The sequence below is a fragment of the Heptranchias perlo genome, chromosome 1, assembly GCF_035084215.1.
Source record: "Heptranchias perlo isolate sHepPer1 chromosome 1, sHepPer1.hap1, whole genome shotgun sequence".
NCBI classification, from domain to species: domain Eukaryota; kingdom Metazoa; phylum Chordata; class Chondrichthyes; order Hexanchiformes; family Hexanchidae; genus Heptranchias; species Heptranchias perlo.
The window spans coordinates 118045324-118066006 of record NC_090325.1 but is presented as its reverse complement, the minus strand read 5'-3'; the positions used below and the strand labels follow the sequence as shown (position 1 = coordinate 118066006).

At 41.3% G+C, this 20683-nt stretch overlaps 1 protein-coding gene across 1 annotated transcript in view; it reads right to left on the bottom strand.

Annotated features, from left to right (window-relative positions):
- Positions 1–20683, bottom strand: part of wdfy3 (WD repeat and FYVE domain containing 3) — a 431872-nt gene that overhangs the window by 22574 nt on the left and 388615 nt on the right. The window contains exons 55-61 of the mRNA XM_067990523.1: positions 18124–18215; positions 17158–17370; positions 10621–10768; positions 9730–9884; positions 7528–7686; positions 5414–5593; positions 4640–4822 (exon numbers count right to left, since the gene is read on the bottom strand). Of these exons, the coding sequence (XP_067846624.1) occupies positions 4640–4822; positions 5414–5593; positions 7528–7686; positions 9730–9884; positions 10621–10768; positions 17158–17370; positions 18124–18215 (1130 nt within the window). The remainder of the gene's footprint in view (positions 1–4639; positions 4823–5413; positions 5594–7527; positions 7687–9729; positions 9885–10620; positions 10769–17157; positions 17371–18123; positions 18216–20683) is intronic.

Below are 20683 nucleotides of genomic sequence, written 5' to 3'. Positions count from 1 at the left end.
GTGACTTTGACAGCGACAGGTAAGCAGTTGGTGCTGGGGCCAGCCAGGAGCAGCTCGGCATGAAAGAGCCTGCAGATCTCCACGACTACATGTCGAGCGAATCTGCGCCTCCCTGTGCACTGCTGCTCGGAGAGGTCCGGGGAGCTGCGCCTCGGTCTGTGGACCCTGTGGCGAGGGTAGTGCCCTCTGCGATGCGTCTCTCCCTGCGGTAGCCCTCCCTCCTGCTGTGCAGGTGGGCGTGCAACCACACCGTGTTGGGGGGCTGCACGTCTCTGCGGCGGACGGCGTGGACTGCGAGGCTGCTGGGGCTGGTCATGCTGTTCGTCCTCCGAGGGTGTCCACGCACCACCCATCTGGCAGGTGTTGGTCTGAGGGGTTGTGCAGGGTAGGTGGGTGGTTCCTCGGACTGGGGCTGCAGTTTCGTGTCGGTCTGTCCTCTGGCTTGGCGGGGGGTGGTGGAGGGCAGGGGTTGCCCTATGTGACGCGGTGGCCTCCTGCGTGGGTGAGGGCTCTCCCCCGTGGAGTGCACCTTGGCACCTGCCACAGGCTGCTGGCTGCAACACGCCTGGTTGGAGAGAGACTGTTTCCCCCAGTGTGTGAAACTCACTGCCTTGAACCTAAAATCCCACACTTCCTCTTTTGACAGCTGCTTCATCTCATTAACTGACCTCAACAAGCAAGGTAAGTACACTCAAGTGGAACCCCGCTGGCTTTAATTGCCTGCGGGATTCCCACCAGCGGGGCTTGCGCGCGCAGCCCCGCACGTCAGCGCGGTACCCGGAAGTGGCCGGGATTTCGGTGCGATCCGGTCACGTGACCGGATATCGGGATTTTCGGGGCCCCCCCGCTGGAAACCCGCAGGTAACCCGACGCGAAAATCGAGCCCATAGTATATGCAATTGAAGAGATAAATGTGAAATACTATATTTAGAAAAAAAGGGCAGAAAATGGCAATATAACTTGTATGGTAATACTGTACTATCAATGGAGGAGCATTGAGATGTAGGGGTACAGACAGACAGATCTTTAAAAGCAGAACTTCAGGGGGAATAAGCCATTTCAGGGCAAAAACAGAACGTCAGGGGGAATAAGCCATTTTTTAGCAAATAGGATTGTAGGGCCTGGAGTTTTCTCCTTGGGCACAACCCGGATGTTAGAGCCGAAAATGTGGCCAATGTTGCGCCCAAGTATCTTCTCAATCTCACTAGAATATGCCCGAACTTAAATGGGCGTAAATCAGCCCAAGGAAAGCGCCGAACCCACACTATATATTTCTTCTTTAAGTATGAAAACTTAAGTTTCAACTCATTTAACCATTATTCACACACATCATGTTTAGGAACCTGTTATCAGGGAAGCTTTTCAATTTTTAAATGTGACATACTTATGCCATAAGAATTAATTAAAAGAAACAGAAAATACAGAGGTCTCAGAGGATAAATTTTAAAAAACTCAAAAAATTAAAATAAAACACCAGAAGAATGACTTTCTTTCCTGCTGCACCTGAAAATCTGGTAGCAATGTTAAGAGACCCTCCGAACAAATTAGAGGATACTCACATGTGCGAGTTGGAGGCGTGGCTAGTTTTGTGGGCAGAGATTTGTTGGGATGGAGAGTTTGATGGATGAACTAAAAGATTGGAGAAGACTTGGGCATGTTGTAGTTACTCGCGTAACTCACTTAAGCCACGTAATTGGTTTGCGCCCAGATCAATCACATGTCTCTCGGCACAAATGCAGTGTTAACTCCAGGCCTAGGTTTGATGCATAGGGGCATTAAATACAAAATCAAAGAGATGACAAACAATTTGTACAAAACACTGGTTAGGCTGCAGCAGCAGTGCTGTATGCAGCTCTGTGCATACCATTACAGAATGAATATTGGAGCCATGGAAAAGATGCTAGATGATGCTAGGGATGAGATGATAACAGTTATGGTGAGAGATTTGAAAAACTATGACTATTTATTAGAGCAAAAGTAGCTAAGGGAGGATCTAACAAAGGTATTCAAAGGTTTCCAGAGAAGGTTAAGGAAGTGCTCAAAAAATGTGAAATGGTTTGGCACGGTGAATAGCAACATATTTGTCTGCTGGTCAGTGAATCAGTAACAAGGGGACATAAAATACAGGAATAGTACTAAAAGGGTACAGTGGGAGGTTAGAAGGATTTTTTCAGGCAAAGGGTTATTAAAATATGGAATGCATTATGGCAAGTGGCCACTGAAGATAAATGCCTGAAGAGGAAAAATATTAAGGGATATGGAGAAACAGGAGGAAAATGATATTACAATGGACAGCATGGGTGTTGAGACGGCACTGACTTAGGCACTTTGGGCCAAATAGCCTCTTTCTGTGCTGAAATTGCTATAATTTGCATTCACTGAGAATGGAATTGTGACCTTGGGATAAGAGTGAGCTGAAAGGGTTCAGTATGTCGTTCTGGTTTACATTTTGATCACGGCTTTGAATGGCAGCAGGTGCACATGTCTCTTAGTACAGGAAAAACTGGCACCTGCAAAGCGAGGAGAGCAGCAGCACAGGAATCGACTCGACATGGTGGAGACACCTGGTATACATGTGTTGAGTGGAGCAGGGGAAAAAAAAAGATAAAAGGAGCAGCAGCAAAGAAGGAAAATGCAATGAAAAAGAGTCCAAGAGGGTAAGCAACTGGGAGGGAGGTACGGAATGAGGAGGCTGAGAAAAAAAACAAACAGGGACAGCAGCAAAAAGTGCCTGTGGAAAGCTCTGAGGAAAGCGAAGAGTGTGAAGCAGACCATCCCGAATGCCAGAGTGCCCAAGTCCTGAATGCGGTGGAGGTGCAGAGAAACCCATGCTATTTTAGGAGAAACCCTGAAAAAAATACCTGCAGGGAGCCCTGAATGCTTGATAAAGAACACAGAGAAAGAAATCCCCAGTAAGATCAAGGAAGCGAGCCTGAACAGGCTTGCCACAACTCATCCAATTTGGAGAATGACACCAAAAACTGACATTGTTCATGGCATAAGTGTCAACAAGTTTAGTTTCTTGTCAAAGACCTGTTCTTAACTCTAAAGGGCTTTTATAGAGAATGTGGCACCAGTTTAAAGGATATAGGCTTTATCACTTCAAATGGTAAAAGCCATCAGCACACTGATCCTACAAATGATTTGAGTAAACTGCATGTTATCTAGCACAAGATAAATATAGATAAGGAAGGCCACCTGTCCTATCTCAGTTCAGATGCCCCACTATGTCACTTACCTGGATAGAGGAGATGAAAGATTTATTAAACAAATCTAAGGTTTTCATCGTTACTATGCGATCCAGAAGATCATTTCAGGCACTGATCACTCTTTGTGTGAAGATATTTGTTCTGACATCAGTCTTAATTTTTATTTTACTAGTTTAAACCCATGCCACTGTGTTTTAGTATCTGGCACGCCTTGAATTAGTAATCTGGGCTTTTCCCTATCCATACCATTTAATATCTTGCATTCTTTTAGAAGGTCCCTTCTCAGTCACCTCTTTTCAAGTCTGAAGAGACCCAGATTATCCAGCCTTTTCCTGTAGTTCTATCCTTTGCTCCCCAGAGATAGGCCTGTGGCTCTTCTCGACACCAGCTCCAAGGTTTGAATGTTTCCTTATGACTTGGTGACAAAAACTGAACACACTACTCAAATGCAGTTTAACCAGGGCACTGCACACTTTTAGCATGACATCTCCCAACTTATACTAAACTGATCTAGTAATACAATTAATCATTTTATTTGCTTTGTTTATTGTGGGTCTGTAGTGATGGCATAGTAAGTGCTGTATCTATTACCACCCAGAAATGTTTTTCAACTTTACCTTTAGCTATTTCTACAATATCCTTAGTATACTTACGATACCCATTTTTCCTTTCAATTTGTAGCACCTTGTATTTCTCTGTAATTAAATGTACATTTTCTACTACTGAAACACTTAGCAACAACAACTTGCATTTATATAGCGCCTTTAACTAAGTAGAACCTACTGAAGCGCTCTCTATATTATTAAAAGAGCAGCCGTGAATATTACTGAATGAACTCGAAAGCTAAAATTGGCATGGGTTCGCAGTACAAGATGTTATGGGTTGAGGTCAAACATTAAGCAAGGGGAGAGGGAGCTGAGCACCCCTTACAAGTTCCACTGCAATCACTGGCTGTGACTACCTAGAATTAATTTGTACCCTCAACAGCAAGAAACAGATTGTCACTCCATCTGTAAACTGAAGTTGAATCATGTCCCATGAGTAAAATACCATGTTCAAACTTGAGCACAGTTTAAAAAAAAATGTTGAGTATGTTTTTAAGAAACACTGGGGTAGATTTTTGTCTTTACTGCCTGGAAGTGAAGTATTGCTTGAGTAGACAACGGAGAGGAAGATCGCGCCGGAAGAATCTCAAGCTCAGAGAGCCCACAGATCTTCCCTCCATTAATGTACTGAATTGTCTTTGCAGACCATTCTAAAATAAAATCGATACTAAAAGAATAAACATTACTGAACATTTTAGATTGAGAACAGGATTTTAAAGCTGTATCATTTTCCATATGTCTTCTCTCCTAGACACTCTTGTAAGGCAGATCCAATGATTATGGACATCCTTTTTGTTTTGGAGCATAACAGAATACAGTACTTACCCTGACCACACCATCTGAATGTCCTGTGACTATAACGTTCTGTGTGTCCCACTCATTCATCTCAGATACACAGCAGCACACTATCTGCTGACTGCGTCCTGTAAATGTATTCACATTCACCACCGGGTTCCCATTGATGTTCCATACATGAATATACGTGCCAGCACAAGAAACAATGTCTCCCTATTGAAAATTATGTAAGAACAGCAAGACTTTACTAAAATTGAAAAGACATATTATAATTGTTTTGTTTTAACTGGTGCTAGAAAATAAAATAGAACCATAGGAATTGCATCGAGTCAAATGCTTTAACGTAACACTAATGACTACATTTATTACTTCACCTTCTCAAGGGCAACTAGCGATGGGCAATAAATGCTGGCCTTGCCAGTGATGCCCATATCCCAAGAATGAATTTTAAAAAAAACTTCAGATAAAATAATGCACCAAATTCCTTTACTGAGATCAGTGTTATGAATATCTTCCATTCATGCAGACACATCTCTTTTAAAAAAAAAAGTGGATCTCAGTTATACTAGCACAAGATCACTGCTTTGAATATGAATTACATGAGAAATCCCAGGTCTGCTGTTTAAGTGTGATTTTATTGATCTTCCTTGGCTAAGCCATTACTAATATTTAAGGTATCCATTTTATTATAAGATCAGAAAACATTGCACAAAGACAGCAACTTCACATTAAACTTGAAGTTGCTTACTACCAACCATAGTTTGTAGTATTCAAAGAAGGCTGGGGTGACATTCCAGAACTTACCGTTAATTCATTAATGCACAAAGCAGAAACTGGTGCCCTGTGGCCTCGCAGCTGTGTGACGAAAGACAGCTTATTCAAATCCCAGATGATACACGTTCGATCTCGTGACCCACTAACAATTATATGATAGGCTGATGAAGCAGTTAAACAAGTGACTGCATCTGTGTGCCCATGGAGTGCCTAAAATAGAGCAAAATTAAACAACATTATTATTGGTATTAAATAACTTATTAAGCTTACTGTTGTACAATTGAATCATAAAGGCTCACGAATTGTTTGGACTATTAAGCATTTTTCTTTCTAATTTTTGTTCCCATATGTGACAAATTTATGTTAGCAAATTTGTAAAATAAATACTTCTTGACACAATATGTGTATGTATGGGGTGGAAGAGATAGAATCACAGGTTGAGAATGAAGATCCACTAGGGGGAAGCTACTAGAATCTGTCATTAAGAATAGAGTGACTGAGCACTTGAACAAATATAAGCTGATCAGAGAGAGTCAGCATAGCTTTGTTAAGGGTAAGTCATGTCTGACTAATCTACTTGAATTTTTTTTTGAGGTCGTCACAAATAAGGTAGATAAGGGAGTGTCTGTGATGCAGTGACATAGGGTGATAGGATGTGAGTTCTATTGTACTATGTGGAAGACAGACATTTTCCCATCAGGAGGGAGGAATGATTAGAGGATGTGCCAAGCCAGATCACTTCTTCACAATTCCTAGTAGCTGGTAAAACTAGTGTGTAATGCAAAAGCATAATGGCTGGTATTTAGCGCTTACTATAAAATGTAGTGACCTGGTGTAAGATATTTGAAATGCTGCCAATTTCATACATCCAATCCCATTCACCTCACAAGTAATGCAGGTGGGAAAAAAAGCCGTAGAAATAGCCCATTTATAATATATTAAAAATCATACACCGGCGTGCACTTGATGTCTACAAATCCTTACTTCCTGTTGTCGTGTTTGTTACTTTTGTGTCAACTTTTCCCATTATAAATTTCCTACATCCAAATTTATGGAAAATATGCATGTAATATTGTCATACTGTAATTACAACACCCCCCCGCCCCTCCCTAATTATAACTCTCCCCGCCCCTCCCCAATTACAACCCCCCCCCCCACCGCCTCTCCCCAAAACAGTGGTGATACTGTAGTACCTCAGTTTTGCAGTTCTTCAGCCTATACTGTAGAGAATCCATGATGCTGCAAACAATTCTACTTTTTTGCTTCCCAAACTGTCATAAGTTTTGTCAAAATAATTGGACCAGAGTGTGCAGATGTAATTTAAAAACAAATGACAGAATAAGGGTTGAATTACATCTGCACGTCCTGGTCCAATTATCCTCTGGCCTCTACCCTTGCTTCTTCTAAAGACTAGATGGTCTTGACTCCCTGTGTGCAACCTCAGGGGAGGTTGACTAGTTTTGAAACAATTTCTGAAGGACATTTGAAGATTAACTTAAATAAAATTGATACAATCAATCACAAAAGCATGAACTAACCAAAACATGATGAAAACTTTCAGCTGACAAGGTCTTATTAGTTTAAAAGGGAAATATAACTCAGTGAGTGAGTACTGTTACTAATGACAACTTGATTTTCTAGGTCTGTTTTTTAAAAAATAAACTGCTGTTTGCAGAGGTGCTCCATGGAACTCTGCATACATCAATTTACAGCATCACGTGGAGCACACAGACTCGAGTGATGCTGGGCAAAGGTTTGCCATTCATTGTGTCAGCTCCACAACTGTGGGGTCATTGGTCAACTGCGGGGTCAATGGTCAACTGCCTCTTAAGACTGCATGTTTTCCCTTCAGTCTCCAGCGAACAGCTGCTAATATTGATTGGACACTGATGAATAAACAAACAGAAACGGTCATCACCACATGATGCGTCTTAAGAGACTGTATATACCAACCCTATTACTGTGCAGAAAATATAATGGAAAGGAATTTTTCAGCAAACACATACACTCAGGACTTCACAGAACCTCTCCAAAAGGAGATGGCATAAAAATAAAAGGTGGCTCTATAGTATTGACCTATAGTTACTTTCACTTTTCATAAGACCAAAATACATAATACTGTACTATTTCATTAATTAAGTCACCTGTTTAAGGGTCAGAGCCTTAGCTTTTTCCTTGGAGGTACCCATCTCCCAAACACAGATCGCAGTACTTGTTCCTCCAGTTACAACCAACTTAGTGTTGGGACAAATTGTGCAGAAAATCTGTCCCCATTCACTCAGGCATTCATATACTATCAAAGCCTATAAAGAAAATAGAAATTATACAACAACAAAGCAAATTTAATGTAATTGAAAATATACAGGTTGAATGCTTTTAAGTATTTAAAAATATCTTGATCAGGGATATATTAATATCATTAAGCAGAGAACAGGTGCCAGCCTTGGTTTAGTGATAGCACTCTCACCTCTGAGTCAGCTAGTCGAGGGTTCAAGCCCCACTCCAGAACGTGAGCACATAATCTAGGCTGACATTTCAATGCAGTACTGAGGGAATGCTGCACTGTAGAAGGTGCAGTCTTTTGGATGAGATGTTTAGAGAGGGCAGACAAGCCCTCAGTTCAACAATCCCAAGGCACTTTCTGAAGAAAAACGGGAGAGTTCTCCTTGGGTCCTAGCCAACATTTATCCCTCAAGCAACACCACTAAAACAAATAATTCATCTCACTGCCGTTTGTGTGATCTTGTTGTGTGCAAATTGGCTGCAGCGTTTTCCTACATTACAACAGTACTTCATTGGCTGAGAAGTGCATTGGGACTCCTGAGGTCATGAAAAGCACTATATAAATGCAAGTTCATTCTTTCGGAGAACTCATTTTTAATGTCCTGCTTTACACCTTTTTAATCAATAGTGGTTATTTCTTGTGTCCTGTTGTTTCTCATGTATTTTAACACTAATGTAAAGCAGTTCATTACCGGTGAGTAGCACATAGAAGAATAACCATAATTAATAACCAAGGAATTTCACACTTAAGAGTCCCCAGTAGGTTATATTGCTAATTTAATCTCTTCACTTCCACACCATATTCCTACTGGCAAGCAAATAAAGTATTTGGACTATACATTTCAAATTGAAGCATTTAAACTTGGGCCTTCCCATGAGAATCCAACAGTCTATTATGCCACACTAGACCGCTGTTCGAAAACAATTTCAAAGCAATGCATTTTGAAACACAAAGTGAATCAAGTGATCACGTGATAGTGGTGCTGATAATGTACAGTGTGCGACCGAAGCACAAATGAGATGACATTTCTGGATAAGCAAGGTCAGCCCTCTTGCATAATTTTGTGATGCTCTGGCCAGTGAAGAGCTGCTGGCTGCCTATTGTGCGTCAAGCAATTCATTTGGTGAGACGAGGGGGCGAGGGGGCAGAAGAAAACAAAGTGCACACAATCTTTTTCCTTAAGTTTTAATGTTAATCTTCCCTTCAGCACCCTAATATGCATTGAAGTCAAGGGCCTAATGAACCAAGCACACAGCTTTTGCACAGACTACTAGACATCTTTGAACTTTCCAGCCACATTAGGGTGTGTTGTAGGTTTATTTGCTCCTGATTTTCCAGTACCTGTACCATTGCATCATTTCATCATTCTTGAAAATTGCTCACTGCTGCCTCTCAAAAGAACACACCCAATGCTGACATTTCCCATTGCACTGCCCATAAGTGATTGTACAAGCAAAACAACAAAATGTCATTACTATCAGTGTCTGGGCACAAATGCAATATTGGAAAAGCTTGATACAACAAACTTTTTCATAGTGCCATCTTGGTACAATGCTTTTTTTTTGGCTCTGAAAAAGATGCAAGTTTTTGGGTAATTTTTTTAAATTGAAGTGCTGAATAGGATAGAGTGGACTGAAATAGGAAACAAGGGGAACCACTCCTCTCTGTACATATATTTTTTAAATCAGAAAAGAAAAAAGGTAATTTAAGTTATATATACAAATCAGGTAAAACACTTTTTCCAAGATCCAGAATTTGAACTTTGGGGTTACATTCATTATTCTGTGCAGACACTTGTGGCATTGTGATGATCACAACTGCTGCCACTGTTTATTTTGAAAGTTACAGAAAATACAGAAATAAGCACGGAGAAAATTAAGAACAATTAAAGTGTATTCTTGAAGGAATTTACCCAGATTGAAATAACAAAGCGAAAAACACTTGGAAGATCATAGCCCATCCCACATAGAAGGCTTTGCCCAACACAACTGTTTTTCCTTTGCTCTGGAGAATAGTGTTATGTGGAAAGAGTGCTGTATTTAATAAAGTTCTGGTTACATACCTTGTCAGATTCATAATTTGCAACTCTGCAACTGAGATCTGCATACCCCCAGGCAAACGTTTTGTTCCAACTGGGAGGAATCAGGACTTTGTTTTGTTCTACTGCTAGAACACCTTTGTCTGTGAAAATGATCTGTCCCACTGGTTCCTTCAGTTCTGTAGAAAAAAATGTTTATTAGAAGAGACTTTTTAGCTTAATGTCAGCATAATGTACTCATGCTTGCCATTACAGAGATTTCTAGGCAGGAAAAGTTAGAAAATACACAAAAAAGAAAAAGCAGGCTTTATAATTCATAAAAAGGCACAGCACTGATCTTTCAGCTGGGAGACCAGAGCACAAATTTCCTGTTGTAACATTTGTATGCAGTCTTACATGAGGGATGGGTCTCATTCCACTTTACCTCTTGTTGGATCAAACAAGAAGCACAATTAACTGTAAATGAGGGTGTGGTGAGCAAACAGGCATCTCATCTCTAAGACCAATTGGGTGAAAAGTGTCCATCTGCTGGCTTTAAGGCTCCTATGTGCAGTAGGGTTTAGTCTCAATCCAGCTTCTAGCAGGCATGAATATCACTTAGAGATACCACAGACTAGTGCGGCAAATGGAAAATGCTGCAGTTGGGCTCAGGCATTTCAAAAAAGAATTTGAAGACAATGCCAAACATGGAATATGTTTGTTAAAAAAAAATTCTTGTAATAAGCAGGACACTGTAGAAGACAATATAACATAGGCTAGATTTAAAATTAGCCAGAATCTAGCCGATGGAAAGGAATGTAAAAGTTATATTTATCAGTCGCTACATTTAAAATACAATTAAATTAGAGCCTCTTTCAAACATAAATATGAATTACTGGCTATTCTTAACTGTGAGCAATTTCTAACAGCTGTCACCTTTAACAGGTGTCAAAGATGGTCTGAGGTTATCCAAGTGATGAAAGAAGATCTTGTCAGTGGCACAGCTCAGAGAGGTTGGTGCACCAGAAGATTCCCCATTAATCCGACTACGGACTCGTTTTGGTGGATGAGGTTTTTTAAATAGCTGTAAGAAGTGAACAGAAAAGTGCGTTTAAACACATTAAACTACATTTAATTTCATTAGTCCCATATTTTTACATCTTTTCTACCCTTCTTACTCTAGATTATTTCAGGTCTCAAATTTTAGATGCCTCTCATGGGCGAGTCCAACTTTCCATAACTTCGAGAGTGTCGACCCTGGTTTTGAGATCAAGGAAAGCTTTCGTAATGTGCTCAGGATAATGAAAGCAAACCCCAGCTGATATTTATTTTTAAGTCATAGTAATTTATTTCTCCTCAAAAGCAGTATAGCATCATATCTGACCTTTTTAAAAAACTTTATTAAAAAAGCAATCAACAAGCAAATAATCTATCAGGGATAAAATACATTTATATATTTACAGTAGAAAGCCTATTATCCGACCCTTTGAGTGGAAAAAATAAAAGTTGCAATCTAATGCAAAACAATTCTTTCATACATAAATAATATATACTTAGTCTTTTTCTTTCTTGTAATCTTTTCAGACTAGGGGAGCTGGTGAGTCTATCATACGCTTTCCTGAAGATTCCAATCAGTTTGACTATCTTCTGCAAGATCCCCCAATGCACAGATCCAACCACTTTAATACCCTGAATTTTCATAATTGACACTCTGATTCAGAAATAATTGGTTGTCACAAATTGAACAAATCTCTCAGTCTGTGTCTGTTCCAAATTATCCCATTTCCTCCCCTCAATCCTACAGTTGAAAATCACTTTGAACTGACAGTGTAACATTTGTACTGAATTAAGCTGGGGCATGTGTTTGTATGTTTTAAACTGCAGCTGGTTTTAAACTCTTTATGTATGATGTATGGATCTACTGGAACAGCCATTAAGCCAAACAAAAATACTATGGGCCTGACAAAGCTTGACTGTGGTGGTAGACTCCTGCTGTAACTCCCACGGAGTCTAATGGAACGGCTGCAAACTCAACTGGCTCCCAGACCGGTGTCACAGTTTCCAGTCTTGTTTGGGAATGGTGCCAAGGGCCAGGACTCCCTGCACTGGGAGGCCCTGTACCCTTAGCCGCAAAGTGACCCAGCTTAATTTTGGGGGTTGTGAGATGATGGCACTGACCTCACCTGGGGTTCCAGTCCAGGGAAGCAGCCTACACCTCAGAAGACAAGGTAAGCACTTTAAAAAAAATTACTGACATTATCAGCCGCTCTTGCTGGAGAGCAAGAGAAAGCAAAGCACAACTTGCATTTATATAGTGCCTCGAACATAGGAAAATGTCCCAAAGCATTTCAAAGAAGTGAAATCCAACAAAAACTGACACAGAGCCAAAGAATGAGATATTAGGACAGGTAACTAAAAGCTTGATCAAAGATATAGGTTTTAAGGAGGGTCTTAAAGGAGAGGTGGAGAGGTCTAGTGAGGGAATTCAAGAACTTAGGACCTAGGTGGCTAAAGGTAAGGCCGCCAATGATGGGGTGAAGGGAATGGGGGATGCACAAGAGGTGGAGGAACACAGAGTTCTTGGAGGGCTGCAGGAGGTTACAGAGATAGGGAGGGGCAAGGCCAAAATGGGATTTGGACATAAAAATGAGAATTCTAAAAGCTGGTAGACAGGAGCACAGAGGTGATGGAAATGGACTTGGTGTGAGTTAGGATAAGGGCTTCAGAGTTTTGAACGAGCTCAAGTTTATGGAGGGTGGAAGATGGGAGGCCAACCAGGAGAGCATTGGAATAGTCGCGTCTGGAAGTAACAAAAGCATGGATAAGGGCCAGAGTTATGTGCTATGTAGCCTAGCCTCTGTAACTTTGGAGCTCCAAAGTGTGGTGGCAGACAGTAATAAGACCTGGGGTTTCTGCCTACACTCCGTCAGCATGTTGAGTTGCCAATTTCAGGTGTGCTAGTGTGGTGTGGCACGAGTGCAGGCCCGACACTTTCCTACATAGAATCTTACAGCACAGGAGGCTGCCATTCGGCCCACCGTGTCTGTGCTGGTTCTTTGAAAGAGCTGTCCAATTGAGTCCCACTCACCAGATTTTTCCCCATAACCCTGCAAATTAGTCCTCTTCAAGTAAACATCCAATTGCCTTTTGAAAGTGCCTATGGAATCTGCTTCCAATACTCTTTCAAGTAGTGCGTTCCAGATCTTCTGTATGAAACAATTTCTCCTCATTTCCCCTCTAGTTCTGTTGCCAATTATTTTAAATCTATGACCTCTGGTGCCAGTGCAAACAGTTACTCCTTATTTGCTCTATCAAAACACCCCATTATTTTGAATACCTCTATTAAATCTCCCCTAAACCTTCTCTGCTCTGAGAATAATCACAGCTTCTTCAATCTCACCACATAACTGAAATCCCTCATCCCTGGTATCATCCTGGTAAAGCCAAGTATCCCACATGCTTTCTTAACCACCTTATCATAGGAACATAGGAACAGTAGTAGGCCATTCAGCCCCTCGTGCCTGCTCCGCCATTTGATAAGATCATGGCTGATCTGTGATCGAACTCCATATACCTGCCTTTGGCCCATATCCCTTAATACCTTTGGTTGCCAAAAAGCTATCTATCTCAGATTTAAATTTAGCAATTGAGCTAGTATCAATTGCCGTTTGCGGCATGGAGTGTTCCAAACTTCTACCACCCTTTGTGTGTAGAAATGTTTTCTAATCTCGCTCCTGAAAGGTCTGGCTCTAATTTTTAGACTGTGCCCCCTAATCCTAAAATCCCCAACCAGCGGAAATAGTTTCTCTCTATCCACCCTATCTGTTCCCCTTAATATCTTATAAACTTCGATCAGATCACCCCTTAACCTTCGAAACTCCAGAGAATACAACCCCAATTTGTGTAATCTCTCCTCGTAACTTAACCCTTGAAGTCCGGGTATCATTCCAGTAAACCTACGCTGCACTCCCTCCAAGGCCAACATGTCCTTCCGAAGGTGCGGTGCCCAGAACTGCTCACAGTACTCCAGGTGCGGTCTAACCAGGGTTTTGTATAGCTGCAGCATAACTTCTGCCCCCTTGTACTCCAGTCCTCTAGATATAAAGGCCAACATTCCATTTGCCTTCTTGATTATTTTCTGCACCTGTTCATGACACTTCAATGATCTATGTACCTGAACCCCCAAGTCCCTTTGGACATCCACTGTTTTTAAACTTTTTACCATTTAGAAAGTACCCTGTTCTATCCTTTTTTGATCCAAAGTGGATGACCTCACATTTGACTACATTGAATTCCATTTGCCACAGTTTTGCCCATTCACCTAATCTATCAATATCGCTTTGTAATTTTATGTTTTCATCTACACTGCTTACAATGCCACCAATCTTTGTGTCATCGGCAAACTTAGATATGAGACTTTCTATGCCTTCATCTAAGTCGTTAACTTGCCCTATTCTTCAAAGATTTGTGAATATGCACCCCCGGGTCTCTATTCTCGCATCCCCCCTCAAAATAGTACCACTTAGATTATACTGTCTCTTCATGTTGTTCATCCCAAAGTGCATCATTTCACACTTATCTGCATTAAATTGCATCTGCCATGTGTCTGCCCATTTCGCCAGTCTGTCTATGTCATCCTGAAGTCTGCTACTATCCTCCTCACCGTTTGCTACGTCGCCAAGTTTTGTATCATCCACAAACTTCAAAATTATATTCCCTATACCTAAGTCCACATCATTTATCTATAACAAGAAAAGCAATGGTCCTAATACGGACTCCTGGGAGATCCCACCGCGTACTTCCCTTCAGCCAGAAAAACATCCGTTCACTGCTACTCTCTGCCTCCTATTCCTCAGCCAATTACGTACCCAAGTTCCCACCATCCCTTTAATCCCATGTGCTTCTATTTTCCGAATAAGTCTGTTGTGTGGTACTTTATCAAAAGCCTTTTGAAAGTCCATATATACACCTACTGCACTACCTTCATCAATCCTCTCTGATACTTCATCAAAGAACTCAATCATTTTAGTCAGACACGATTTGCCTTTAATAAATCCGTGCTGGCTGTTTCTTATTAACCCAAGTTTCTCCAAGTGAAAATGAATTTTGTTCCTGACAGTGGTCTCAAAGTTTTCCCACCACTGACATTAGACTAATGGGCCTGTAGTTACCAGGTTCACCCCCTCCCCTTTTTTGACCAGGGGTGTAACATTTGCAATTCTTCAGACCTCTGGCACCACCCATATCCAAGAAGGATTGAAAGATTGTGATCAGAGCTTCTGCTATCTCCACCCTTGATTCCCTCAGCAACCTAGGATGCACTCCATCTGATCTGGGTGATTGTAACTTTGAGTGATGCCAACCTATTTAGCACCTCCTTTCTATCTATTTTTATCCTATCCAATATCTCTACTCCCTCCTCCTCGACTGTGACATTAACTTCATCCTCTTCTTTTGTGAAGACAGATGTAAAATACTTATTTAGTACCTCAGTCATGCCCTTTGCCTCCACAAAAAGATTTCTTTCTTTGTCCCTAATCGGCCCCCCCATTCCTTTAACTATTCTTTTACCTTTTATATATTTATAAAAGATTTTTGGGTTCCCTTTTATGTTGCTCGCCAATCTTTTCTCATCCTCTCTCTTTGCCCTCCTTATATCCGTTTTCAATTTCCCCCTGCACTCTCTGTATTCTGCCTGGTTTTCTACTGTATTCTGTACCTGACATTTGTCATAAACCTGCTTTTTCTGTTTTATTTTAATCTCTATTTCCTTTGTCACCCAGGGAGCTCTAGCTTTGGATGCCCTATCTTTACTCCTTATGGGAATATGCTTGATTTGTACCTGAAACTATCTCCACCTTGAAGGCCTGCTTTTACTCATTTACTGTTTTCTTGGCCAATCTTTGTTTCTGTCCATCTGTGCTAGATCCCTTCTCAAATCACTGAAAGTGGCTGTATTCCAGTTGGGTATTTTCACTGTTGATTTTTCTTGGTGCCTTTCCGTAACTATTTAAACCTAATTATATTATGATCACTATTACCCACATGTTTTCCCACTGAAACACACTCCACTTATCCTACTTCATTCCCTGGAACTAGATCCAGCACTGCTTCCTTCCTCATTGGGCTAGAAACATATTGATTAAGAAAGTTCTCCTGTACACATTTTAGGAATTTTTCACCCTCCTTGCCTTTTACACTGTTTTTCCCCAGTTTATATAAGGGTATTTGAAGTCCCCTACTATTACCGCTCTATTATTTTTACATTTCCCTGAAATTTGCCTACAGATTTGCTCCTCTATCTCCTTCTCACTGTTTGGAGGTCTACAGTAAACAACCAGCAATGTAACATCTTATCCTTAACTATAACCAAATAGATTCAGTTTTTGAACCCTCTAGTATATCGTCCCTCTTTAGAACTGTAATATTATCCTTGATCTAGACTGCCACCCTCCCCTCCTTTCTTTCTCCCTCCCTCTCCCTCCTGAATACATTGTAGCCCGGAATGTTTAGTTCCCATTCCTGCCCAGGTTTAAGCCAGGTCTCCATTATAGCCACTATATCAAAACCCCATCTGGCAACTTGTGCCTGCAGCTCAACCTTATTTGTAACACTCCACGCATTAACAGACATGCATTCCAGCACCATGCTACTCTGCTTTGCTTTTTTCCTCCATCTAATTCCTACCTTTTCTACACTATTCTTTATTCTGTTGGTATTTGTCCCTGCTAGTTTTCTATGCACCTTGTCTCTCCTCTCTGCTGCTACATCTTGGTTCCCCTCCAACTGCCAAATTAGTTTAAACCCTGCCCCATAGCACTAGTTAACCTCCCTGTGAGGGACATTGGTCCCAGCCATGTTCAGGTGCAACCAGTCCGGCTTGTACAGGTCCCTCCTGCCCCAGAACTAGTCCCAATGCCCCAGGAAGCACTCCCTCCTGCACCATTGCTCCAGCCACACATCCACCTGCATTATCCTCCTGTTTCTGTACTCACTAGCAGATGGCACTGGGAGTAATCCAGATATTACCACCTTTGAGGTTCTGTTCTAGCTCCTGAAACTCTGTCTGAAGGACCTGAAGCTGTTTCCTGCCTGTGTCATTGGCTCCAACATGAACCACGACTTCTGGCTGTTCCCCTTCCCCTTGCAGAATGGCCTGCACCCAGTGATATCCTTATCCCGGCACCAGAGAGGCAACACACGATTCGGGACTCACTACTGCGGTTGCAGGAACGCCTATCTATCCCCCTGACTAAGGGAGGGGGCAAGAAATATTGGCTGGTTCTAGAATATCATTGGCAGAGGTCAGCGAAGAAGACGACTTAGCAAGATCTAATTAAGGGAGGGAGAGAATACAGGAAAAAAAATTGAGGGACACATACCCTGATAAAACACAAAAAAAAACCATGACCACCATCCTGCGCGCACTAATGTAGAATATATGCACTGTATTAGAAATAAGATTTTTCTTACCTGTTTGGGAATCTGTCCAAAATTATTGATGAAGCCAATAGTAGCAGTTTCTTTCAGTGGATCATTGATGTTATAAATGTCCACCTGCCCTTCATAAAAGAGGTGATGGAAGACATTGACTGCTTCTATCGCAGGTGCACCTTGCTGTTTGTAACCAAAGATCAAGTCGATCCATTCATGCAGGTGTGAACTGACATAGTCGCATTCCAGAGCCTGAAATAAAAGGCATAAATTAAAATTACAGCATAAAATGTAGCTGATCAAAAAACTGAAGTAAAATCAGCACTTATTTAAAATGTCAACAACTGCCTTTGTTTATATGAGAGAACTGAGGAAAGATTTTTTTTTAATGCTAAAGACGGCCAGTATATTCAAAGAGCATGACAAATTTGAAAATATAGTTTTGTACGATTGTTCCAAATGCTTATTCTTTGAATTAGGGGAACAAGCACATAGGTACTCCAATATAACTCAACATGCCAATACTGCTTGTGCCAATGGGAGAAGTATTCAATGCAAGGTGGGCCAGTTTTCTGATGAGAAGTCAGATTTACTGGCCCAGCTAAAACATTATATGGAGCTGCCAGACTGCAGCGTCAGTTCTACTGTATCGGAATTAGAAACAGAATGCCAGTTTCCCCCAATCTTCTATTTCATCTAGCTTCCTAGTTGAGAACAGGTGAAACCTCCAGATGTGGCAGGCAGCCTGGGGATCCAGCATCATGTGACTGGAAAGCCAGTGCTGTAATAATTTGGCAACCAAGCTACTCCAACATTCTATTTATTGTAATAGCGTCTTACCTAAATATGTTTAAAATCTAATATTGAACACCCTTCACCCTGAAGTTCAAACATTTAAAATGAATACAAGAGAAAGCATATAAATACTTTGAACCCAAGAAGTCCAGTGTTAAATAATACACTGACTAGATAGTCAAAGAAAAATGACCACCCCCAATATATTACCTTGCGATGAACTCTGATGAATTCTCTTGGGTCCCCTTTAGCCCATGATGGCAGCAACACATCTCCCAATTTTATGCCATTCTGCTTATAACCTAGATGTAAAAGATAGTAATGTACAAGGTCAAAGAGATCCATTATTTATAAACACAATTAAAAAGCAAACCTAATTTTACAGCAGCTATGTTGGCTCATCTAGAAGAGATAACCGTTCCTCCAGACAGAGAATCACAGGCGTGATCAAGGGCTCAATAGGGAGTAGTATGTGCATCTTGTGAAATCCTGGGCACACGAACTAATGATTTCCCATCTATTATGGATGGCAATTTACAGGCTGCGCACCCGCAATTTCCCACGATGCGCTCCCTGCAAGCACAGTTCCTCACTGGGAGCGTCGGACTGTGGAACATCCCTAATGACAGAGGTGAAATGCAAACAATGTTGGCATGTGGCATTATCAACACCAATATGTTTTAAAAAGAATTGTACTTAAGCACATTGACTTTAATGTTATGCAATAAGCGTCTTGTGTGAGAAGTCTTAATTCATCACTTCAAAATGCTCCCATCACAACCAACAGCTACTTCGTGAGGGTTGCATGAGGTTGAAAACCTTCTGAAAATCACTGGGTTTAATGATCCTTACTATACTGCTCAACTTTGTATAAGACCATATTCTGCCCTACATATTCCTCAAGTGGTCCAACCCGTCTCTTTCTAATTACTCTGCAGGCTTTCAAAGTATCAGATATGCATGTGACAACAGTTCAAAGAGCCACTTAAATTCCTTGCTAGTTTTCGGTCTCACTATGGTCCCACTTCTTGTGGATAAAAACCACGACTGCACTGTCCAACACTAAGAGGCATGGGGGATCTGTACCTCAAACAGAGCCTTATTCACCAGCCTCAGAAAGGCAGCTTCAATATGAGTTAGTGATTTCTGGGACTGATCTACAAGATTATCTGTATTCTCCTCCCCACCACCTAAATACTTTCCTGTCCACTGCCCCACAGCTAGGTGACAAGGTGCAGCGTTCACTTCCTCCAAACTGGTTCAATTAAGGCCTTCTACCTGTGCAGAACAGTCCACTGGTTTTTGCAACCTCCACACAAGAAATAAAAGCAAAAGTAGGGCATACGGCCCATCGAGCCTACTCCGCCATTCAATAAGATCATGGCTGATCTCCTACCTCAAATCCACTTTCCCGCCCTATCCCCATAGGCCTTGATTCCCTTAGTGTCCAAAAAAATTTATTGATCTCAGTTTTGAATATACTCAATGACTGCACATCCACAGCCCTCTGGGGTAGGGAATTCCAGAGATTCGCAACCCTCTGAGTGAAGAAATCTCTCCTCATCTCGGACCTAAATGGCCAACCCCTTATCTTGAGACTATTATTCCTAGTTCTAGACTTTCCAGCCAGGAGAAACAACCTCTCAGCATTTTATAAATTTCAATGAGATCACCTCTCATTCTTCTAAACTCTAGTGAATATAGTCCCATTCTACTCAATCTCTCCTCATAGGACAACCCCCTCATCCCAGGAATCAATCTAGTGAACCTTCGTTGCACCCCCTCTAAGGCAAGTATTTCCTTCCTTAGGTAAGGAGACCAAAACTGTACACAGTACTCCAGGTGTAGTTTCACCAGAGCCCTATATAATTGAAGCAAGACCTCCTTACTCTTATACTCCAACCCACTTACAATAAAGGCCAACATACCATCTGCCTTCCTAATTGCTTGCTTTACCTGCATGTTAACTTCCTGTGATTCGTGTACAAGGAAATCCAAATCCCTCTGACTACCAACATTTCTTAGTATCTCACCTTTTAAAAAATATTCTGCTTTTCTATTCTTCCTACCAAAGTGCATAACCTCACATTTCCCCACATTATACTCCATCTGCCACCTTCTCGCCCACTCACTTAACCTGTCTATATGCCTTTGCAGCCTCTTTGTGTCCTCCTCACAGCTTATTCTCCCACCTAGCTTTGTATCGTCAGAAAACTTGGGTACATTACATTCAGACCCTTCTCCTAAGTCATTGATGTATATTGTAAACAGCTGAGGCCCAAGCACTGATCCTTACGGCACCCCACTAGTTACAACCTGCCAACCTGAAAATGACCCGTTTATTCCGGTCTGTTTTCTGACTGTTAGCCAATCCATGCTAATATATTACCCCCAATCCCATGACCCCTAATCTTGTGTGACACCTTATCGAATGCCTTTTGAAAATCCAAATATACCACGTCCACTGGTACTCCCTTGCTAGATACACCCTTAAAAATCTAATAGATTTGTCAAAAACAATTTCCCTTTCATAAACCGTGTTGACTCCGCCTAATCATATTATATTTTTCTAAGTGCCCTGTTAGAACGTCCTTAATAATAGATTCTAGCATTTTCCCTACTGATGTCAGGCTAACTAGCCTATAGTTCCCTGTTTTCTCTCTCTCCCTCCTTTCTTGAATAGTGGGATTACATTTGCTACCTTCCAATTCACGGGGATCGTTCTAGAATCTAGGGAATTCTGGAAGATCAAAACCAATATATCCAATAT